Source organism: Perognathus longimembris, chromosome 20 (genome assembly GCF_023159225.1).
Source record: "Perognathus longimembris pacificus isolate PPM17 chromosome 20, ASM2315922v1, whole genome shotgun sequence".
Lineage (NCBI taxonomy): Eukaryota > Metazoa > Chordata > Mammalia > Rodentia > Heteromyidae > Perognathus > Perognathus longimembris.
In genome coordinates, this window is record NC_063180.1 from 23,675,871 (window position 1) to 23,696,739 (window position 20,869).

The 20,869-nt window shown below is 53.8% G+C and overlaps 1 protein-coding gene across 4 annotated transcripts in view; it reads left to right on the forward strand.

Annotated features, from left to right (window-relative positions):
* Myh14 (myosin heavy chain 14) overlaps window positions 1–20,869 on the forward strand; it is a 50,360-nt gene that overhangs the window by 6,224 nt on the left and 23,267 nt on the right. For 3 of the 4 annotated variants that reach the window (XM_048329337.1, XM_048329339.1, XM_048329336.1), the window contains exons 3-16: window positions 5,391–5,547; window positions 6,555–6,582; window positions 6,678–6,780; window positions 7,052–7,075; window positions 8,045–8,137; window positions 8,412–8,475; window positions 8,864–8,962; window positions 9,556–9,696; window positions 15,966–16,061; window positions 16,700–16,818; window positions 17,298–17,450; window positions 17,533–17,706; window positions 18,505–18,678; window positions 19,413–19,527. In XM_048329337.1, coding sequence (XP_048185294.1) covers window positions 5,391–5,547; window positions 6,555–6,582; window positions 6,678–6,780; window positions 7,052–7,075; window positions 8,045–8,137; window positions 8,412–8,475; window positions 8,864–8,962; window positions 9,556–9,696; window positions 15,966–16,061; window positions 16,700–16,818; window positions 17,298–17,450; window positions 17,533–17,706; window positions 18,505–18,678; window positions 19,413–19,527 — 1,540 coding nt within the window. The remainder of the gene's footprint in view (window positions 1–5,390; window positions 5,548–6,554; window positions 6,583–6,677; window positions 6,781–7,051; window positions 7,076–8,044; window positions 8,138–8,411; window positions 8,476–8,863; window positions 8,963–9,555; window positions 9,697–15,965; window positions 16,062–16,699; window positions 16,819–17,297; window positions 17,451–17,532; window positions 17,707–18,504; window positions 18,679–19,412; window positions 19,528–20,869) is intronic. The other variant, XM_048329338.1, reaches the window with a different exon arrangement.

Sequence of the window (20,869 nt, forward strand, 5' to 3'; positions counted from 1 at the left end):
GCCCAGGACTGGCCAAAAAAAAAAAAAAGAAAAAGAAAAAAAGAAATGTACTCACTGCCTTATTATGTAACTGTACCCCCTTTGTACAACACCTTGTCAATAAAATTTAATTAAAAAAAAAGAAATGGGGGCTGGGGATATGGCCTAGTGGCAAGAGTGCTTGCCTCTTATACCTGAAGCCCTGGGTTTGATTCCCCAGCACCACATATATAGAAAATGGCCAGAAGTGGCGCTGTGGCTCAAGTGGCAGAGTGCTAGCCTTGAGCAAGAAGAAGCCAGGGACAGTGCTCAGGCCCTGAGTCCAAGGCCCAGGACTGGCCAAAAAAAAAAAAAAAAAAAAAAGAAATGGTTACCTGAGACAAGGTCATCATTGAGAACTAGCAGACTCAGGTAATTAGGGTGTAGGCTTAAAGAAAGGTAAGATGGGATAGCTGGGTATGGTGGTATACACCTGGAATCCCAGCCACTTAGGAGGCTGAGGCAGGAGGAGCAAGAACTGTAGCAAAATAAAATGGGGTTGATGATAGTGGGATTGATTGAGGTGGTCTGTTCACCTCGCACTCATCACCTGCTGTCTGAACAGTATTAAATCATTATTACCAAGAGAAGGGGGTGGACTGGGGCTCTCAGACCTGGCTTGCGTCATCTAGGGATTCCAGAAGATTCTGACACCAAGCCCTGGGGCGAGGGGGGTGGAGAGAGAGTGACATGGGTTTTTTTCATTTAATTTTCTTTTTAATTTTAAATATGTTTCCAGGGTGACTTTTATGGGCAAGATGTAGAATTAGAGATTGGCCAGGAATGCCAACCATAACAGTGGAGATGAGGAGAAGTGGCTGGCAAATATTTACTGAGCCCTCAAGATGTGCTGGGCACCATCCTGAGAGCGGCTGGCTGCTCCACTCACCGGGAGATCAGAGTCTGTGGGTGCCACTGAGGTCCAGGAATGTTGAGTAAGCGAGCCAGAGTCAGGCCCAAGTGGCAGGCCAGGTGACTGTCCAGTGTCTGTCCAGCCTGACACCTGTCCTGCCCGCCCAGCCAGGCATAACAAGTTGACCTGGGATCCCTCAGCTTGTGGTATCAGAAGTGGGATTTAAACTCAGGGCTGTTGGGTCCTGGATGGCATCCACCCCCTTTCCAGGTGGTAATGGCTTCAAGGAAGAGGCCTCTTGCCTGAACCTTGTCCCTGGGTGGGACAGACCAGAGTAGAACCCTCATTCCCACACTTGGCCACCTTCTACCTTTTAGCTTTTTTTGTTGTTGTTGGTTGTGTGTCTTGAATTCCAGGCCTGGACACTTTTACTCAAGGCTAGTGCTCTATAGTTAGAGTCACATCGCCACTTCTAGTTTTCTGGTGGTTTATGGGAGATAAGAGTGTCATGGACTTTTTTTACCTGGGCTGGCTTTGAACCATGATCCTCAGATCCCAGCCTCCTCAATAGCTAAGATGACAGGTGTGAGCCACTGGTGCCCTGCATCCTTTTGTTTTTTAATACATTTTCTGAGTTTGTGTGGCCACCTGGCAGGGTAGCCCCTGTCATGTGTTCTGCAGGTGGAGGAAGTGAACTTGGGCAGGCTTTGAACAAAGTCCCAAGCTAGGAATATGACCCAATTGGATTCGAACTCAAGCCAGCCTGACTCCAGACCCCAGAACCTTAGCATAGCATAGGAAGATTTTTTTTTTTCAGAAGACAGAAGAAAATAGTATCTCCTGCGGCTTGGAATGTGGCTTAGTGGTAGAGTGCTTGCCTAGCATGCATGAATCCCTGGGTTCCATTCCTCAGTACCATATAAACAACAACAAAAAATCTGGAAGTGGCACTGTGGCTCAAGTGGTAGAGTGCTAGCCTTGAGCAAAAAAGAAGCTCAGGGACAGTGCCCAGGCCCTGAGTTCAAGCCCCAGGACAGGAAAAGAAAAGAAAATAGTTCCTGAGCTAAAGCTGCTGATACAAGAGACGCAGTGAACTGAGGCCCGAGAGAGAGAGAGAGAGAGAGAGAGAGAGAGAGAGAGAGAGAGAGAGAGAGAGAGAGAGAGAGAGAACTATATTACCCTTGCACCCCAAATTACCAATGACTTCTTTTTGGGGAGTCCCTCCCAGCTCCTGGCACTTCCAAGCCCTTTGAGGGGGTATGGCTGTGAAATGCTCGTTTCTAGAGCTGGAAACTGAGATTTCAATAAAGCAATCCTAGCCGGGTGCCGGTGGCTCACGCCTGTAATCCTAGCTGCTCAGGAAGTTGGGATCTGAGGATCACAGCTCAAAGCCAGCCCAAGCAGCAAAGTCTGTGAGACTCTTATCTCCAATGAACCACCAGAAAACACGAAGTGGTGCTATGGCTCAAGTGGTAGAGTGCTCGCCTTGAACTGAAGAACTCAGGGACAGTGCCCAGGCCCAGAGTTCAAAAAAGAAAGCAAATCCTTTCTGCCAAAAGGCCCACAGCCGGTGAACTCCTGTTGGGCCTCTGTGCGGGACTGCTGTGGCTTCAGTCCCAGGTGGCCCACATTTCAGTGTTGAGGCCCCGCCTTGGCCTGTCTGCTTTCTACCCTTTCTCTTCCTTAATCCTCCTGGCCTTTGTGATGAGAGGGGCTCAGCCCCTGCCTGGGCTGCCGGCGGGGAGGGGAGGGGGGCATCTTCACAGCTCTCAGGGCTAGGCAGTCCTTCCAGATCATTCCAGCCTGGCTTCTCCCATGGTTACCCCAGCAACTCCGTTGTCCCCCAACCTTCTCTGCACTGGGCTGCCCCCCTTTCTTGGCTGGCTCAGGTTTCAGCCCTGGAAATAGGGTGTGGCTGGCATGGGGGCGCCTACAGAGGGGCCACCCCATCCAGCCAGGAGTGGGGGCCTGGGCGCCAGCAGCCATGAGATACCAGGGCAGGGAATGCGGTCTGGGCACCCCACCCTCCCATGGAGAGGAGTAGGCCTACACCCAGAAAACCGGTCCTTCTGCTCCTGGCGGCCCCACGCCGCCTGTTAGAAGCCAAAGCTGAAGCCGGGCACCTGGAGCCCAGTGGAGCCACGCCCTGCTGGGGAGAGGCCTGCCAGCCTGGGGTCCTCCTGTCTCTCTCCTTCCTTCCCTCCCTCCTTCCTTCTCTCTGAGCCTTGTGCTTGCTAGGCAGGTGCTCCACCACTTGAGCCACACCCCCATCCCTTCTTGTGTTCAGAGAGGGCCGCCCCCATGTTTGCATGGACTAACCTAGACTAAGATCCTCCTTCCTGTGTCTCCTAAGTTCCCCAGGTGACAGGCCCACCCCACCACACTCGGTTTATGTACTGAGATGGAGTCTTACTAACTTGCCCAGGTTGGCCTTGACACATGACTCTCCTCACCTCTGCCTCCAAGTAGCTGGAATTATAGGCACAACTCACGCACAGCTCCTGGCTTGTCTGGAGTGTTGAGTAGCCAACTACCAATTAGCTAATGAGTTAACTCAGCAGTTGGCTTACTGGCTTCGTAATGGATGGTTAAATACCTAACTAGCTGAGCCAAGAAGCACCTAACTTTTTGATTAGTGTACCCACCTTGCTCCTGTTAGCTTCTTCCTTTGCTAGGGGACTGCCTCCCTTGTGAGTGTGATTGGTTCTTTTTCTTATTTTTTCTTAAATCACTTGTGGAGCTTGAACTCAGGGCTTGGGCACTGTTCCTGAGCTTTTTTGCTCAAGGCTAGTGCTCTACTACTTTGAGCCCTACTTCTGTTTTTATTTATTTTTATTTATTTATTTTGGCCAGTCCTAGGCCGTCAACTCAGGGCCTGAGCACTGTCCCTGACTTCTTTTTTGCTCAAGGCTAGCACTGTGCCACTTGAGCCACAGTGCCACTTCTGGCCATTTTCTGTATATGTGGTGCTGAGGAATCGAACCCAGGGCCTCATGTATACGAGGCAAGCACTCTTGCCACTAGGCCATATTCCCAGCCCCCCCACTTCTGTTTTTAAAAATGGTTAATTGGGTATAACAATCTCATGCACTTTCTTACCTGAGCTGGCTTTGAACCTCCATCCTCAGATCTCAGCCTCCCGAGTAACTAGAATTATAGGTGAGCCAGCAGCACCCAGCCTGTGACTAGTTCTTAAATGGTGACAAAGTCACAAATCCAGTCCTCACTGGTGTGTGGACAGTATCTAAGGGGCCCTGGAAATTGATGCAACAACAACAAAAATGCACACACAAGAGAAAAATTCATTTTCACAGACTTTTAACCTGAAGTTCAATAAGTATATAATTCTGGGCATGGTGTGACATGCCTGTAATCCCAGCTCTCAGGAGAATTGAAACTTTGAAGCCAGCCTGGAGTACACTGAGATTATTAATCTAAAAATATGGTGCCAACCAGCTGCTAGTGGCTTACTCTGTCATCCTAGCTACTCAGGAGGCTGAAATCTGAGGATTGAGGTTTGAAGCCAGCTCAGGCAGGAAAGTCCATGAGACTCTTACCTTGAAAAAGCCAGAAGTGGAGGGCTGGGAATATGGCCTAGTGGTAGAGTGCTTGCCTCCTATACATGAAGTCCTGGGTTTGATTCCTCAGCACCACATATATAGAAAAAGCCAGAAGTGGCACTGTGGCTCAAGTGGTAGAGTGCTAGTCTTGAGAAAAGAAGCTAGGGACAGTGCTCAGGCTCTGAGTTCAAGCCCCAGGGCTGGCAAAATAAAAAAAGCTCAAAGTGGAAGTGTAGCTTAAGTGGTAGAGTAGCCAATCTTGAGTTAAAAAGCCACAGGACAGTGGCTAGGCCTGGAGTTCAAGTCCCAGTACCAGGGCGTGTGTATGCACACATACGTGTACACAGTAGGGCCTCAACAGTGCTGTGTCTGATCTCTGGGCAGGTGCACAGGATCCTGCAGTGCCTCTATATAGCCTCCAGAGGCCTTCCAGGAAACCAAGGTGACAGGAAAACCCTCTTCAGTTCAGATGGCCCTGGATCAGGTCCTTCCCTTTATCAAGCCTGAGTCTCGCTGCCAACGTGTCTGTCACAGGCAGCACATTTGTGCAGTTTGGGAAGATGCTTTCCTTTCTTTTTCTTTTTTCTGTCAGTCTTGAGTTCAATCAGGACCTGGGCAATCTCCCTGAGCTCTTCAGCTCAAGGCTAGTGCTCTATCACTGAGCCACAATGTCACTTCCGGTTTTCTGGTGGTTAATTGGAGATAAGAGTCTCATGCACTTTCTTGCCTGGGCTGGCTTTGAACTGTAATCCTCAGATCTCAGTCTCCTGAGTAGCTAAGATGACAGGCGTGAGCTGCTATGCCCACTTGCTTTCCTCTCTAGCCCCCAAACTCTTCCTGCTGGACATTTAACCCACCCCCCCAGTCTTGGTGTGGACCCCTTGCGGTGTGCAGCCCACCCAGCCCTTTGTGACCCTGATGCTGCGCGGCTGAGGCTTGCTCCCCTCTTGTTGGCACAGACCTACTCCGGCCTGTTCTGTGTGGTCATCAACCCCTACAAGCAGCTCCCCATCTACACCGAGGCCATCGTGGAGATGTACCGGGGCAAGAAGCGCCACGAGGTCCCGCCCCACGTCTATGCCGTGACCGAGGGCGCATACCGGAGTATGCTGCAAGGTGAGTGTGGGCTGGGCGCTGCAGGACCAGGGGGCCTGGGGACTTGAGGCTTCCAGGGCGCTGGAGGAAAGCAGGTCAGGCTCTGGGTCTCCCGCGCAGGTCCTCTGGTCCCTGTCTCCTGGACAGATGACAGCCCAAGGCTGTTGTTCAGGTTGCACACTGTGAGCTTCCCTGGACCTCAGGAATGTGCCAGCCACCTCTGGCAATGTTGCACAAGTTAGGGGCTGCGTGTGGTGGTACATCCTGCTGTCCCAGCACTTGAGAGGAAGAGCCAGGAGAGTCTTCCATCTGAGGCCAGCCTGGACTCCATAGTGAGATTCTGTCTCAAAGAAAACCCAAGATGATTTTTTCTTTTAAATTATACAGCCAGGCACCCATGGTCATGCCCATAATCCTAGCTACTCAGGAGACCTGAGATCTGAGGATCAGGGTTTGAAGCCAACCCCGGCAGGAAAGTCTGTGTGACTCTTATCTACAATAAAATGGCTCAAAACAAGCTGGAAGTGGTGCTGTGGCTCACGTGGTAGAATACTAGCCTTGAGCACGGAGACGCTCAGGGACAGCACCAGGCCAGAATTCAAGCCCCAGGACCAGCAAAACAAAAGCAAAATAAAACCAAACTTATACAATTAACAGCTATAATATTTGGAAGGTTAGGGCTGGGAATATGGCCTAGTGGTAAAGTGCTCATCTCATATACATGAAGCCCTGGGTTCGATTCCTCAGCACCATATATATATAGAAAAAGCCAGAAGTGGCACTGTGGCTCAAGTGGTAGAGTGCTAGTCTTGAGCAAAAAGAAGCCAGGGACAGTGCTCAGGCCCTGAGTTCAAGCCCCAGGACTGGCAAAAAAACCCAAAAAACCCAAAACAATATTTGGAAGATTAATTGGGGTGTTGTGTTAGAATCTGGAAGTGTCATTTAGCAAAATGGTCCCAGAAGGATCTTGGAAGGTGTCCTACTTGAAAGATGCCCCAAGTGACATGTCCCCATTCTTTCCCCCACAGATCGTGAGGACCAGTCCATTCTCTGCACGTGAGTAATCTTGGAGGGCTTCCTGGAGGCGGAGGCTGGGCACCGCTCTGGAAGGGGCAGGGCAGGGGCTTACCTGGCGCCTTGTTCCCCCATAGCGGGGAGTCTGGGGCTGGCAAGACAGAGAACACCAAGAAGGTCATCCAGTACCTGGCCCACGTGGCATCCTCACCCAAGGGCAGGAAGGAGCCGGGCGTCCCTGTAAGTCACTCAGCCTTTGGGGCCCCAGAACCCTGCTACCAGCAGCATCCCTTCTCCTGGGGCTCTGCTCCCCATAACTGCTGCCCAGGCACAAGTGTGGTGGCCTCAGGGGGTCCCTAGGGAGGGGCACAGCGGAATGTGACTCCAGACCTGGGGCCTTGCAGGCCAGGCCCTGCCCATGCCCTGCCACCCCTTCATCGTGTCTGTCCATGTTCCATGTGCCGTGTCCTGGTCCGTGTCCTGCTCCGTGTCCGTGTTCTGACTTCCTCAGACCTCCGTCAGCACCATGTCTTATGTGAGTAGCAAGGAATCACCTCCTGTCACCCACCCAGTCCCCTAACAGGGGTGCTCCTACCGTGTGCGCACCACATCAGGGCTGTGTTACCATCAAATGTGGCCCTACTATGTGCAAACAGCTAGCATACCCCCTACTGTCTGTGGCAGCCCTACTGTGTGCGCACACCATACCAAGGCTGGGCTACCATCAAGTGTGTTCCTACCATGTGCACATGGCCAGGGACCCGCAGTGCTGCTCCTGGTGGACCTACTGTGTGCACAGCCCAACAGGGCTTTGCTTTCATCAAGTGTGGCCCTACTGTGTGCACACAGTTAAAACATCCCACTGCTGTCCATGGTAGCCCTGTGGTATGCACACACATAGGCTGCTGTTTAGTCCTGTTCTGTGCATGCAGGCCAGGGCAGCCCTACTAGGTTCATGTGCCAGGACCACTGTTGCACTTTAGTCCTGTTATGCACACAGTCATTCATGGCAGCCCTACTGTGTGTTGCTAGCCAGGCCTCATGCTGTCGTTGAATGTGGTGCTGCTACGCTCACAGCCCTCCATGGCAGCCCTACTGTGTGCTCTAGGGAGGGCCTGCTGCGCTTGCCCAGCCTGGGCCCCCACTGTCTTCCATGGGCAAAAGAGAGCCAAATGAAAGTGCTGTGACCCCCAGACCAGACCCCTTCCCCAACAGCGACTAGTGCCCGCGCCTGCGCAGATCACTTCTCCCAGACAACGCTGTTGTCCGTGGGCCTTGCTGCAGGCCCCAGAGCTGCAGCTTGTGTTTTGTGTCCTTTGGTTTTGTTTCCAGTCAATAAGTCTTGCAGGCATTTCCCTGTTTTCCTCATAATAGACGAGGCTGGGACCCGGATGTGAGCAGCCTCCCCCACCCCCCAGGCCCCTCCCATGCAGGCAGTGCCAGCTGGGCACAGCCAGCCGGCCTCCCCGCCCCTCCCTGACCCCCCTGTATCTGTGCCCGGCAGGGGGAGCTGGAGCGGCAGCTGCTTCAGGCCAACCCCATCCTGGAGGCCTTCGGCAATGCCAAGACGGTGAAGAATGACAACTCCTCGCGATTCGTGAGTGCCAGGCCTGAGGCTGGGGGTCCTTGATGAAGACCAGGCATGGGGGAGCCGGGGCGTGGACCCTTGGCTCTGAGGGAGGAGGTTGAGTCTAGACTTCCCTATCTGAGGGGGGAGGCTGGGCCTCCCGAGGTCCAAGGAGCCTGGGATGTAGTGTGTAGGGGCCTCTGAGGTTGGGTGTTGGGAGTCATGCCTGAGGCGGCAAGGCTGTGGGCACAATGTAGGTCTTGGGGGCTCTGGGGTTCCCCAAACCCTGGCTGTTGTCTTTCAGGGAAAATTCATCCGCATCAACTTCGATGTTGCTGGATACATCGTGGGCGCCAACATCGAGACCTGTATCCACTCCCTGCCCACGAGGGGCCACAGGAAGGAGGTCCTTGTGTGGACACTGAAAATACCCTCCCATCCCTCCTCCCTAGGGTCTGTGGCAGGCTTCTGGAAGGTTCTGAAATGTGAATGCAGTTACATCCCTGTGCAGCCTCACACCTCCAACCTCCCCCCGCCCTGCCCCGGCCTCCTTCAGAGCTGGGACTGCAAACATACACTGCCCAACCTGGCATAAGCAGAGGGAGAAACTGAGTCCCAAGGGTAATGCCGAAGGCCCCACATCCAATCCATGGCTGAGGCCCAGCCTCATGGGGTGGGAGGACACAGCAGTGCCCCTGGGGGGGTTGCGTGGGGATCTCCATCCTTCGCTTGGCTCCTTGACGCCCTGTCCCCAAGACCTGCTGGAAAAGTCCAGGGCCATTCGCCAGGCCAAGGACGAGTGCAGCTTCCACATCTTCTACCAGCTGCTAGGGGGTGCCAGCGAGCAGCTCAAAGGTCAGCTTGGACCCTGTTTGGGGGGCGGGGGTGAGGGGGTCAGTGGGAGGAGCTGGGGGAGGGGGGGAGGGCAGCCCCGTTCTTGCTTGCACAGGAGGGTTTGTGGCTCTTACTGTCGCTGCCCCCAGCCTCCAGCCTCAGGCCTCCGCTCTCCTCTGCCTCCAGCCCCTCCCGTCCTGCCCAGCTTGGCGTCTCCTGCGGCTGCCGCTCCCACTCCGGGTCTCCGGCCTCTTCTCCCTCGTGGCCTCTGCTCCCTCGGTGGGGGCTATGCAGTGCCCCCCTGCTCTGCTGGGCCTCCGCTGCTTCCTGCTCTCTGACAGTCCACGTGCTGCCTCTCAGCTCTGCCCTTTGCTTCTGCCTCAAGCTGAGTGCTGGCTCCGGCAGTAACTCCCGCCAGAGGCTGAGTCTGGTGCTGTCCCAACCCTGTCCTCCGCCCTTCGTCCTCTGCCCTGTGCTGCCTCCCCAGGGCCTCCACCCATGCTCGTGGCTTCCGTCTGTCCAGCTCCCCAGGCCTGGCCCTGTCCCTCTCCCCCTCCCCCATGGGCCTAACCCTGAGCTGGCCTTTGACCGTGACCCCTTGTCCTCCACCCCAGCTGACCTCCTGCTGGAGCCCTGCTCCCAGTACCGCTTCCTCACCAACGGGCCCTCGTCCTCGCCCGGCCAGGAGCGCGAGCTCTTCCAGGAGACCCTGGCATCGCTGCGGGTGCTGGGCTTCACCCCTGAGGAGATCACCTGTGAGTGAACCCTGCCTGCCAGGACAGGCACGGGGACCCCACGGCTTCTGCACCCAAGCATGTATTGAGCGACTGCTGTATACAGGCCCTGGGGCCATGGGGGAGGAGGTGGGCAGAAAAAGAAGCAGCTATGTGATCCAGGGGTGATGAGGGCTGAGGAAACCAGGGGAGGGGAACAGGTTGAGAGATAGAACATTGGGGCCATTGGGGAAGAGCAGCGGTAACAGCAAAGGTCCTGAGGCAGGAAACATGGATCATATTGGACTGAATTCAGTCTGAACGGATGGGGCCTATGGAAGCTAGCGTTGGCAGATGATCTAGGACCTGGTATAGGTGGTGCACACTGGGCATTGCTGAGCACACCAAGCTGGGGTGGGGGGCGGGCAGCTGAATCATGGTGGTTATTTGGCAGTACTAGGGTTTGAACTCAGTGCTTAGCACTTACTAGGAAAGTGATCTACCACCTGAGTCACTCTCCCAGCCCCTTTTTTGATATAGGGTCCTCTCTCTCTCTCTCTCCGCCCTTCCACTCTCTTTGTCTCTTCTTTTCTCTCTTGGTCTCAGTCTGTCTGATCTCTCTCTCTCTCTGTCTCTGTCTCTCTGCCCTCCCTCTCTCTTTGCTTCTCCTCTTCTCTCTCAGCCTCTCTCTTGGTCACTACCTCATCTGTTTCTTGGTCTCTGATTTATCTGTCTCTCTTGTTCTCCTCCTCTCTCTCTGATCTCTCTCTCCCTCTCTCTCTTGATCTCTTGAACTGTCTCTGTCTCTCTCTGCCCTCCCTTTCTTCTGTGTCTCTTCTCTCTTGGTCTCTGATCTCTCTCTCTCTCTCTCGCTCTCCCTCCCTTCTCTCCCTTCTCTCCCCTCTCTCCCCTCTGTCCTCCCTTCTGTCCTTCCCCTCTGTCCCCCCTCTCTCCCCCTCTCTCTCCCCCTGGGCTGGCTAGATCCGTAGTGCTGGCCTGAATCAAGACTTTAGGAGAGGGCTGGGGATATAGCCTAGTGGCAAGAGTGCCTGCCTCGGATACATGAGGCCCTAGGTTCGATTCCCCAGCACCACATATACAGAAAACGGCCAGAAGTGGCGCTGTGGCTCAAGTGGCAGAGTGCTAGCCTTGAGCAAAAAGAAGCCAGGGACAGTGCTCAGGCCCTGAGTCCAAGGCCCAGGACTGGCCAAAAAAAAAAAAAAAAAGACTTTAGGAGAAGGCTGTTTGGGATCTTTATTTGTTCTATTGTCACAGTATCAGAATCTGAAATCCTGTTCTGAGAAGACCCTGAGTCTCTCAATGGAACCCCTGTTGGCCTGGAAATCTTGAGTGCTGGGATTACAGGCATGTACTACTATGCCTGGTTATATTGTTTGGATGGACTATCCCAGGTCCTCCAAGAGACCCCCTCAGGAGTTTTCAGGGTGAGGCAGGCCCGCCTTGAGGCTGGTTCTCCTCTGGCCCCTGGCACCATAGATGGGCCCTGGGGCTATTGTTGGCTTCAGGGCTGAAGCTGGAATGCTGGAATGCAGTATCCCCTTGGCTAGGTAGCAGGTGGCAAAGGCCAGGCCTCTGTGTTTGCGTTATTGACACAGGGTGCCCCCCCTTACACTTCCTGGCCAGATTTCCCAACTCCTGCTTGTGTAATTTCCACAGCCCAGCAACGGGCAAACAAATTCAGCTCATGCCATGGCCTTGCTTGGCCTCGTGGGACCTGCCAGCCTATGCCCCCTCTCACCACATGGAAAGACCGAAGCTGGTCTGTGCACCTAGGAAACAAAACCTTTGCAGCTCTTGGAGGCAGAATCACAAGTTCAAGGCCAGCCTGAGTCCATCTCCTGAGTTGGCTGGGATTATAGGTGTGTACTACTATATGCCACCATGCCTAGCTTAAGTTTACTTTTTCTTTTTTGGTGTTGGTCCTAGGGCTTGCATGTAAGGCCTGGGCACTGTCCTTGAATTTTTTCACTGAATCCTGGAGCTCTACCACCTGAGTCACAGCTCCACTTCTGGCTCTTTTTTTTTTTTCTGGTTAATTGGAAGATAAGAGCCCCACAAGCTTTCTTTCCTCAGGGCTGTCTTCAAACCACGGTCCTCAGATCTCAGCCTCCTGAGTAGCTTGGATGACAGGTGTGAGCTGCTGACACTTGGCTTTTAATTTTATATAGATTTATATGTGGCCGGTGCCAGCTGTAGACAGGGCAGGGTCAAAGCAGCCGTGATAGTACCCATTTCTCAGGGGACAGAGTTTCTCCTTCCATGGGCCTGGCTGTCCCCCAGGATGGAGCCCAGGGTTCAGCTGTGCCCTTGCCTGGCACCCCACCGCAGCCTTACCACAAGCAGGTCATGGGGCAGCGCTGTCTCCCCAGGCCCCCACCCCCTCCTTGGACACCGGAATGTGGTGGGGATGGGCCCAGCTCTCCAAATGCGCCTGGAGAGAACTCAGGCCCTGGGTCTGAGTGAGAAGTGGCTCCTGCCTCCTGGAAGCCTCTCAGCATTCCTGGGGTTCTTGTGTGTTTCTGGCTCTGAGAGGTGACAACCGGAGACCAATGAGCGCAACCCCTCCTGCTGACCAGGTGGGGAAACTGAGGCCCAGGTGGACACTCAGGGGTGCCAAGGTGATGCAGCCAACCCCACCTACCACTCGACAGTGCCTTGTGCTTTTGATAACCGTCCCACACATTCCTTAGTGTGCACCTCACTAGGCACAAAACCGAGACAGAACGGGGCTGCTGCTGTTCTGTGGGCGAGCAGACGGGCAGTGGACCCCGCACCCCCACCATGCCCCTAATCACAGAGGAGTCAAAACTACCTGTGAGCCAGGTGTGATGGGCGCCTCTCCCCTCCCATGTTAACTACACATTTTTTTCTTCTTTATTGTCAAAATGGAGTACAGAGGGGTTACAGTTTCATATGTAAGACAAGTACATCTTTTTTTTTCTTGTCAGTCCTGGGGCTTGTACTCAGGGCCTGAGCTCTGTCCCTGGCTTCTTTTTGCTCAAGGCTAGCACTCTGCCTCTTGAGCCACAGCGCCACTTCTGGCTGTTTTCTATATATGTGGTGCTGGGACTCAAACCCAGGGCTTCATGTATATGAGGCAAGCACTCTTGCCACTAGGCCATATTCCCAGTCCCTCCCAGGTTATTTTTTTGTTGTACTTGGTGAGCACTAAGGGCCCGGTGCTTGCTGGGCAGGCCACGCCCCCCATACGCAGCCCCCATGAACCACGCCCACCAGCACTCTCTTACCAAACCAAGCCCACCTCTAGTTACAGGCCACCACACAAATCACATCTAGACCACGCCCACAGAGGTGCGCCTATCAGAACACGTCTGGTCAAGCCACGCCCCACAGACAAGCCCACCAAACGGGTCTGCCCTGCCACACCCACACAGACATGCGGCCAGCACTAGTGTACCAAGCCACTCCTCCAAGCCACTCCCACCCAGGTTGCTTCACCTTCTGGGTAGCCAGGACTGCAGGCCTGTGCCACTGCTCTTGATAGAATTTTTTTTTAAGTTACACATACATTCTTTCCCAGTCTAGGATTCCACATTTCTCTTCTCCCCTTCAGCCCTAACTTACCATTCCTGACCTTGATGCCGTTGGAGGTGACAGAAGACAGTGGTGGTGGTTTTATCTCCATTTGGGTGTGTTCACCAGGTCAGATTTTAGCTTGGTGGTTTTGGCAGGAGAAAGGCTGGAGGCATACAGGCATGAATGCTCTCTCTCTCTCTCTCTCTCTCTCTCTCTCTCTCTCTCTCTCTCTCTCCCCTAGTCACCTCTGTGCTGTGTTCCACACACTAGAAAGCACACACAGCCTAGGGAACATCACCAGCATGAACACCCTGGGCGATCCTTTCCATCCCAGGACCCCAGAAGCAATCCTAACTGGAGTCAGGTGGTGTGTGAACTTCCTCCCCAGCTTTCTGCCTCAGGCCTATGTTTGTTCAGCCTGTCCCTGCTCAGGACCCTTCCAGAGGATCCTCACTTTGTCAGCATCCAGCAAACCGCTGCCTGTGGTTTGCCCTTTTTCTATATGTGTGTTATACATTTTTAGCGGTGCTAGGATTTGAGCCCAGACCCTAGGACTTCCTAGGAAGATGCTCTACCACTGGAGCAGGCATCTGGCCCTTTTTGTTTTTACTTTCCAGATATAGTCTTGCTTTTTGTACAGGCTGGGGTGGGACTGCAATCTACCTTTCTCTGCCTCTGAAGTAGCTGGGATTACAGATACATTTCCCCTATGCCCAGTTTAGTTGTTGGGATGAGGTCTTACTTTTTTTCCTGGCTGGTTTAAAGCCTCAATCCTCCAGATCTCTACCTTCCCAGTAGCTGGAATTACAAGCAGGCACCACCACACCCTGCTTGCTTTGCATGTTTACATTAGAAATTTATGTTCAGGAGAAGAGACACTTGCATGTTGAAGGTCCAGCTCAGCTGGGCTCCCAGCACTGCCAGTTTATAAGCTTTTTGAGCACATTTGGTCTGTGCCTCAGTTTCCTTGTGTGTAAAATTGAGAGTGCAGGCAGGCCCGCTCATTGGGTTGTTAGGGAGTTGGGTGCAGTTGGTTAAGAATAAGCCAGGGTCTGTTTCCCCGGTGAGCCGGCAGGAAGTGTTGTAGACTTACAGCCCTCAAGGGCACTGACCCGTGGCGTTGTCAGGAAAGCAAGAGATACAAACACAGCAGGCAGGGGGAGTCCTGACGCCCCCAAACCTAGTGTAAGTTCTGAACAAAACCAACTCAGGCTTCTTGGGAAAATGCACCTTAACACACACACACACACACACACACACACATACACACATGGGCTGGGAATGTGGCTTAGTGGTAGAGTGCTTGCCTAGCATGCATGAGGCCCTGAGTTCGATTCCTCAGAACCACATATAGAAAAAAGCAGAAGTGGCGCTGTGGCTCTAGTGGCAGAGTGCTAGCCTTGAGCAAAAAGAAGCCAGGGACAGTGCTCAGGCCCTGAGTCCAAGCTCCAGGACTGAGAAACAACAACAAAAACAGAGTACAGCTGCAAATAGTCTCAGAAAATGATAGACCATTATTACATGGTCCAGTAGGTCATGTTGTACTGGGATTTGAACTCAGGACCTTGCTCTTGACAGGTACATGTTCCACCACTTGAGCCATGCCCCCATCCAACCCCTTTTCACTTCCTTTATTTTTTCTTAAAGGCAGCCTCAGACCCTGATTCTCCTGCCTATGCCTCCTGAGTAGCTGGGATTACAGACATGACCACCACATTTGGCTTGTTAGTTGAGATGATGGGGGAGGCTCCCCATCAGAGACTATGTCCTCCCCACAGGACTGGATGCATGATCCACTTATATATGCACCTTATATATGCTCTACACAGAGCAAGGTATGGAGACCATGCTCTTTATTCACAGCCTGGCATTTGCAAGTTCACCTACTATTTAGATTTTTTTTGATGGTCTACACCAAGTGCCTTCTTGGGCATTTGGCTAGTGGCCTGGCCGTGCCTGCCATGTTTGAGCCCCCATTCCGCAGACCTTTGTCCTTGCCAGGACTCTTGGTACCAGGGATCAAATAGGCTTTTGCCTTGTTCCTGTGCGGATGGCGCCCTCTAGTGTTTGATAGGGGCACAATGCTGTGGTGGCACCCGAGGCATCAGGCACAAGCTCCTAGTGCAACCATGCCATCCACTTTGAGAGAAATCTTTTTTAGAGGATTGGTGCTGAGCTGTAGCGCACTCCTGTAATCCCAGAACTGGGGAAGGTGAGGCAGAAAGAGTTCCAGGCCCACCTGAGCTGCACAGCAAGACTCAGTTGTTGCAACTCAACAAACAAAAAAACAACCTGAAACTCAACACAAGCTGTGCTCAGTGGCTCCCCACTCAGGAGAATGAGATCAGGAGGACTGCAGTCCAAGGCCAGCCCAGGCCAAAAGTTTCCAAGCCCCACGTCTCAACCAACAGCTGGGTAGAGTGGTGCATGCCTGTCACCCCAGCTATGGGAGGAAGCAGAACTAGGAATCTGGTGGTGCAGGCATGGGCTTGACAAAAAGAGAGACCCTACCTCAAAACTAACCAGAGCAAAAAAAAAAAAAGCTGGACCCATGGCTCAAATGGTAGAGCACCTGCTCATCAGGTGCAAGGCCTTGAGTTCAAATCTCAGTACCACAATGACAATAATAAGAATGCACCGATTCATTTCCCTTCTTTAAGGCCCCCGAGGGAGTTGGGCTGAGTGTTCAGGGACGGGTGGCAGGTGGGGGTCCTGGGCCTCCATGACCCCCCACCTGTCCCTGCCCCTCACAGCCATGCTGCGCACGGTGTCGGCCGTCCTCCAGTTCGGGAATGTGGTTCTGAAGAGAGAGCGGAACACAGACCAGGCCACCATGCCGGACAACACAGGTGCCGGGGTCCCTGCACCCCCCACCCCCCAGCCTCCTCCCACCCAGTATCCTCCCGGCCCACCTGCGCATGGAGAATCTGGGAGACATGGGGCGCCCCCTGCCCCCATGCACATGGCCATCACCTGCGGCTCTGGGGTCAGAGCCTCTCCTTTCCCATCCAGTGGGGATGACTTTCCACTTCTGAGCAGAAGCTCCTGTTTTGTGTGTGCCAGTCCTGGGACTTGAACTCAGAGCCTGAATACTATCCCTTAGCTTTTTCACTCAAGGCTGATGCTCTACTACTTGAGCCACAGCTCCACTTCTGGCTTTTTTTCTTGGTTCATTGGAGATAAAGAATCTCACCCACTTTCCTGCCTGGACTGGTTTCAAACTGCCATCTTTAGATCTCAGCCTCCCGAGTAGCTGTGCTTACAGGCATGCCTGGCTATAAATTTCCAGTCCAGGTTCTTTCGTGGCTGGTTTTTCTCTGGTTCCCAGGAGAATTACTGGGGCAGAGCACATGCACGCACATACTTGGGCCATGCACACTTTTGGGGTTGGAAGTAGTTGCATTGGGAAAGGCTGTCCCCCATTTATGCCCCACCCATGGTCCAGCCCACTCGGGGCACTGATCGCACCTTGCTGCCCCTCCCCCAGCTGCACAGAAGCTCTGCCGCCTCCTGGGTCTGGGGGTAACCGACTTCTCCCGTGCCCTGCTCACACCCCGCATCAAAGTCGGCCGGGATTTCGTGCAGAAGGCTCAGACCAAGGAACAGGTAGGTGGGGCTGGCAGCGCCCACTCTAGGAAGTTGTCGGAGCCCTGCTTTGGGGCAGGGGGTCTCCTGGTCATCCCAGGGTAAAATAAAAGACCATGGAAGGGTAAGGAGTTGGGGAATCAGCCTGACTCATCTGGGGTGCTAGAGTTGGTCCTCTGTTTTAGAGATGAAGAAACTGAGGTACGGGTTTATTTATGGACCTGAGGGTCACACAACTTCTGAATGACAGAGCTGAGATTTGAACCCACATTGTCCGGCTGTATTATGGATTGGAGGGCTGGGGGAGGATTCGCGGTGGCTGAGCGCTGCTGGCACACAGTACCTGGCACAAGGTGGGGTGTCGATAATAGCCAGCTGTTATTTGTGTCAGCCTTGGCATTTATTCTCAAGAAGGTCAGAGGGACCCCCAGGAGGTCTAGAGACCTCCCCTCCTCAGAGGTCAGGCCCCTGACTTACCCACACCCCACGTCTCCCTGCAGGCTGACTTCGCCTTGGAGGCTCTGGCCAAAGCCACCTACGAGCGCCTCTTCCGCTGGCTGGTCCTGCGGCTCAACCGTGCTTTGGACCGCAGCCCCCGCCAGGGCGCCTCCTTCCTGGGCATCCTGGACATCGCCGGCTTCGAGATCTTCCAGGTCTGCCCCTGCGGTCCGTCCCACCGTCCTCCCGCCCGTCCTCCTCACCGTCCTCACCACTCACGGACTCCCTGTCCTGCAGCTGAACTCCTTCGAGCAGCTGTGTATCAACTACACGAATGAGAAGCTGCAGCAGCTGTTCAACCATACGATGTTCGTGCTGGAGCAGGAGGAGTACCAGCGCGAAGGCATCGCCTGGACCTTCCTGGACTTCGGCCTGGACCTGCAGCCCTGCATCGACCTGATCGAGCGCCCGGTGAGCCCTGCCTGGCCACGCCCACCAACCGCAAGATCCCCGCCCACCTCAGGAAGGTGGCCACGCCCAGTGCCAGGCCACGCCCAAGGGATCCCACCCCTTCTCTGTCCCCGCCCATCACAAGAGCCCCAGCCCTGCCCAGTACGAGGCCACGCCCACCAAAGATCCTGCCCTCTGCCAGAGCCCTGCTCACAGCAAGGCCCTGCCCCTCTGCCAGCCAAGCACTGCCTAGATGGCCCGCCCACCCAGTCTGCCCTGACAGGCCCCACCTACACGTCACGCCCCGCCCTTCACCATAGCCCCGCCCACCAGGCTCTGCCCAGCTGCCCCAGGCCCCATTCGCGCCACACCAGGCCCCGCCCACATGGCCCACCAAGGCCCTTTCTACCTGCTGCCCAACAGAGCCCCAGGCACTGTACTACCTGTCTCATCCTGCCCCTCACCCCACCCATGGGTGCCAATCCATCTCTTCCCGCCCCCTGGTGCCAATGCATCTTCTCCTTGCCACCAGTTCCAATGTGCATCCATCCTCGCTGCTCCAGCCACTCGAGATCCAGTGTCCCATTCAATGGGGAGTCAGGGCCCTTTTCCTAGTCCCAGTCACTAGCAAGCGATGGAGACACAGAATTGGGACCCAGAATCGGGACCCAGAGCATCCTCATAGAGTTGGATGTCACTCAGAAGTGCTAGCAGCAGCCTGGGCGTCCAGAACTGCGGTCTAACTGTCCCTCCCGGGGTGCCCAGTACCGTGGGTGCTCACTACTGGGTGCTCTGACTGTCCCTTTCACGGGTGCCTAGGCCAACCCTCCTGGGCTCCTGGCCCTGCTGGATGAGGAGTGCTGGTTCCCCAAGGCCACGGACAAGTCATTTGTGGAGAAGGTGGCCCAGGAGCAGGGAGGGCACCCCAAATTCCAGCGCCCGCGGCATCTGCGGGACCAGGCTGACTTCAGCGTCCTTCACTATGCTGGCAAGGTAGGGGGCTGGCACCAGCCTGCGTGTCATAAGGGTGGGATGGAGGGTTGCCTGTAGTGGTGGGGAGGGATTGGGTGGAAAGCAGGGCCTGCATAGCCAGTCACCACAGGTAGGAGTTAGGGCACCCAAGGCACAAGACCTCCTGGAGGAAGCCAGCAGAAGTGGTTCTGAGGGATGGGTAGGAATTCACCAAAAAACTACACAAGCAGCTGGGCGCTGATGGCTCACACCGGAACCCCTAGCTACTTAGGAGACCGAGATCTGGGGAATCTCAGTTCAAAGCCATCCAGGGCAGGAAAGTCTGTGAGATGCTTATTGAACCACCAGAAAACTGGAAGTGGCACTGTGGCTCAAGTAGTATAGCACTAGCCTAGATCTGAAGAGCTCAGGGACAGCGCCCAGGCCCTGAATTCAAGCTCCATGACCAACAGGGGGAAAAAATCTATAAAAGCTTTCACTCCTTTAGTAAATGTGAAGAATAGAAAACAACATAGGCTTTTTTTTTGTGGCCAGGAAACAGTGTACTGTGTGCCGGGGTCATTCCCTAGGCCTCTGGTGTGCCTTGGGTAGGTGGAAGGGCTGGGAGAGGCCCAACCATGCGAACGAGGCGCAGTTCCAAGTGTGGACACAAGGTGGCAGCAACGCTCTGCTCCATACTGAGTTCCAGCCTAGTGACGGGATGGGCTGGGGGAGGGGGCCAAATCACATCAACCTTCCAACCCGGCCCCTTTCAGGTTGACTACAAGGCCAACGAATGGCTGATGAAGAACATGGACCCCCTGAATGACAGCGTGGCTGCCCTGCTCCACCAGAGCACAGACCGACTCACGGCTGAAATCTGGAAAGACGGTGAGAGTCCCCCTCCCTGGAGCCCAGGGAGCCCCTGGCCTGGCTCAAGCCCAGAACACCTGGCCTCAGAAACAGCATTTCCTGTTAGCCACGGGTAGATGGACAGGTGGCAGGGTTAGTGCCCTAGGATCTTATCATCAGATACCAGACAAGGATGGCTTCTCAAAACCATGGGTAGACACCAGGTTTTAGCATTAAGATGATGATTTTTTTTAAATAGCAATACTAGCCTATGCAATCAGAGCAGGAAAATAAACAAATATGGTGTTACCTCAGTGTCCATGGAGAGTAGTAGCTGCCAGGCTACCCCAGATCACACCAGATTGTCTGCCTGGGATTTGGTTGCAGAATCAAGTTACTTATTTGTTTGATGCTGAGTGTCTTCCATCAGTACTTAGTTGAAGATGGATGAAGAATCTGCAGACAGGGTACCTGTAGTGGAGGTGGGATATTTAGGTCTGTGAATAGAAGGGAGAAACATGTACTTTGTAGATATGTAGGGGCATTCCTTCTCCTCCTCCTCTTCTTCTTCCTCCTCCTCCTCCTCCTCCTCCTCCTCTTCCTCTTCTTCATTAGTTACATGGAGGGGGTTCATTTTTAGAGACTAGGCACCAAAAGATAAGGAACAGATTCTACTGGTAAGGAATGAATTACAAGGATGTCCCCAGGTCACTGAGCCTGCCTGCTTTGCTTCTTGGCACAGACCCTGGCGAGCCCTTAGGGAGGACTGGAATGCCAAGCTGAAGTTCTGGGCAGTGTTCCTGCTGCACCAAGGGACGAATTTGGCCATTAGCGTGCTGCTGGCCAGAAAAGGCAGGAAAGCCAGTTGCCCTTGAGCCAGGGTCCTGACCTTTCTCTAGCTTCCTCTGAAGCTTTGATCTGGAAAGACAGCATTTGCAAAATGGTCTTTTGAACAGGCAGAGTCAGCAACTTGGTTTTTCCAGATTTTACCTTCCGACCATTTGTCAGCTTGTTTTACTCTTTTTTCAAACTGAGCTCATGAACAGAAAACAACAAGGAGAAATTTGTTTCTTTTTTGTCAGTCACATTGTTTATACCAGAAGACTGAACATCAGGATGCAAAGGGTAGAAAATAGTTGTTGAGCTTCCTGGCAGCCAGGGCAAAAAAGAATACCTAATAAAACAGATACAACATCAGCATATGGGGAGGGATTTTTTTTTTTGTCTTTTGTGCTGAATTCTCACCAAGGAATCTGTTCTTGCAACCGACACAAAGGTGAACAGTAGTTGGAAAGCTCCTGACTAACATCCGAGTTCCTGGCCTGCTTTGCTCTGTACTGTGAATAACCCTCTCCTCTTTTTCTTTCTGCCACCTTCTCTC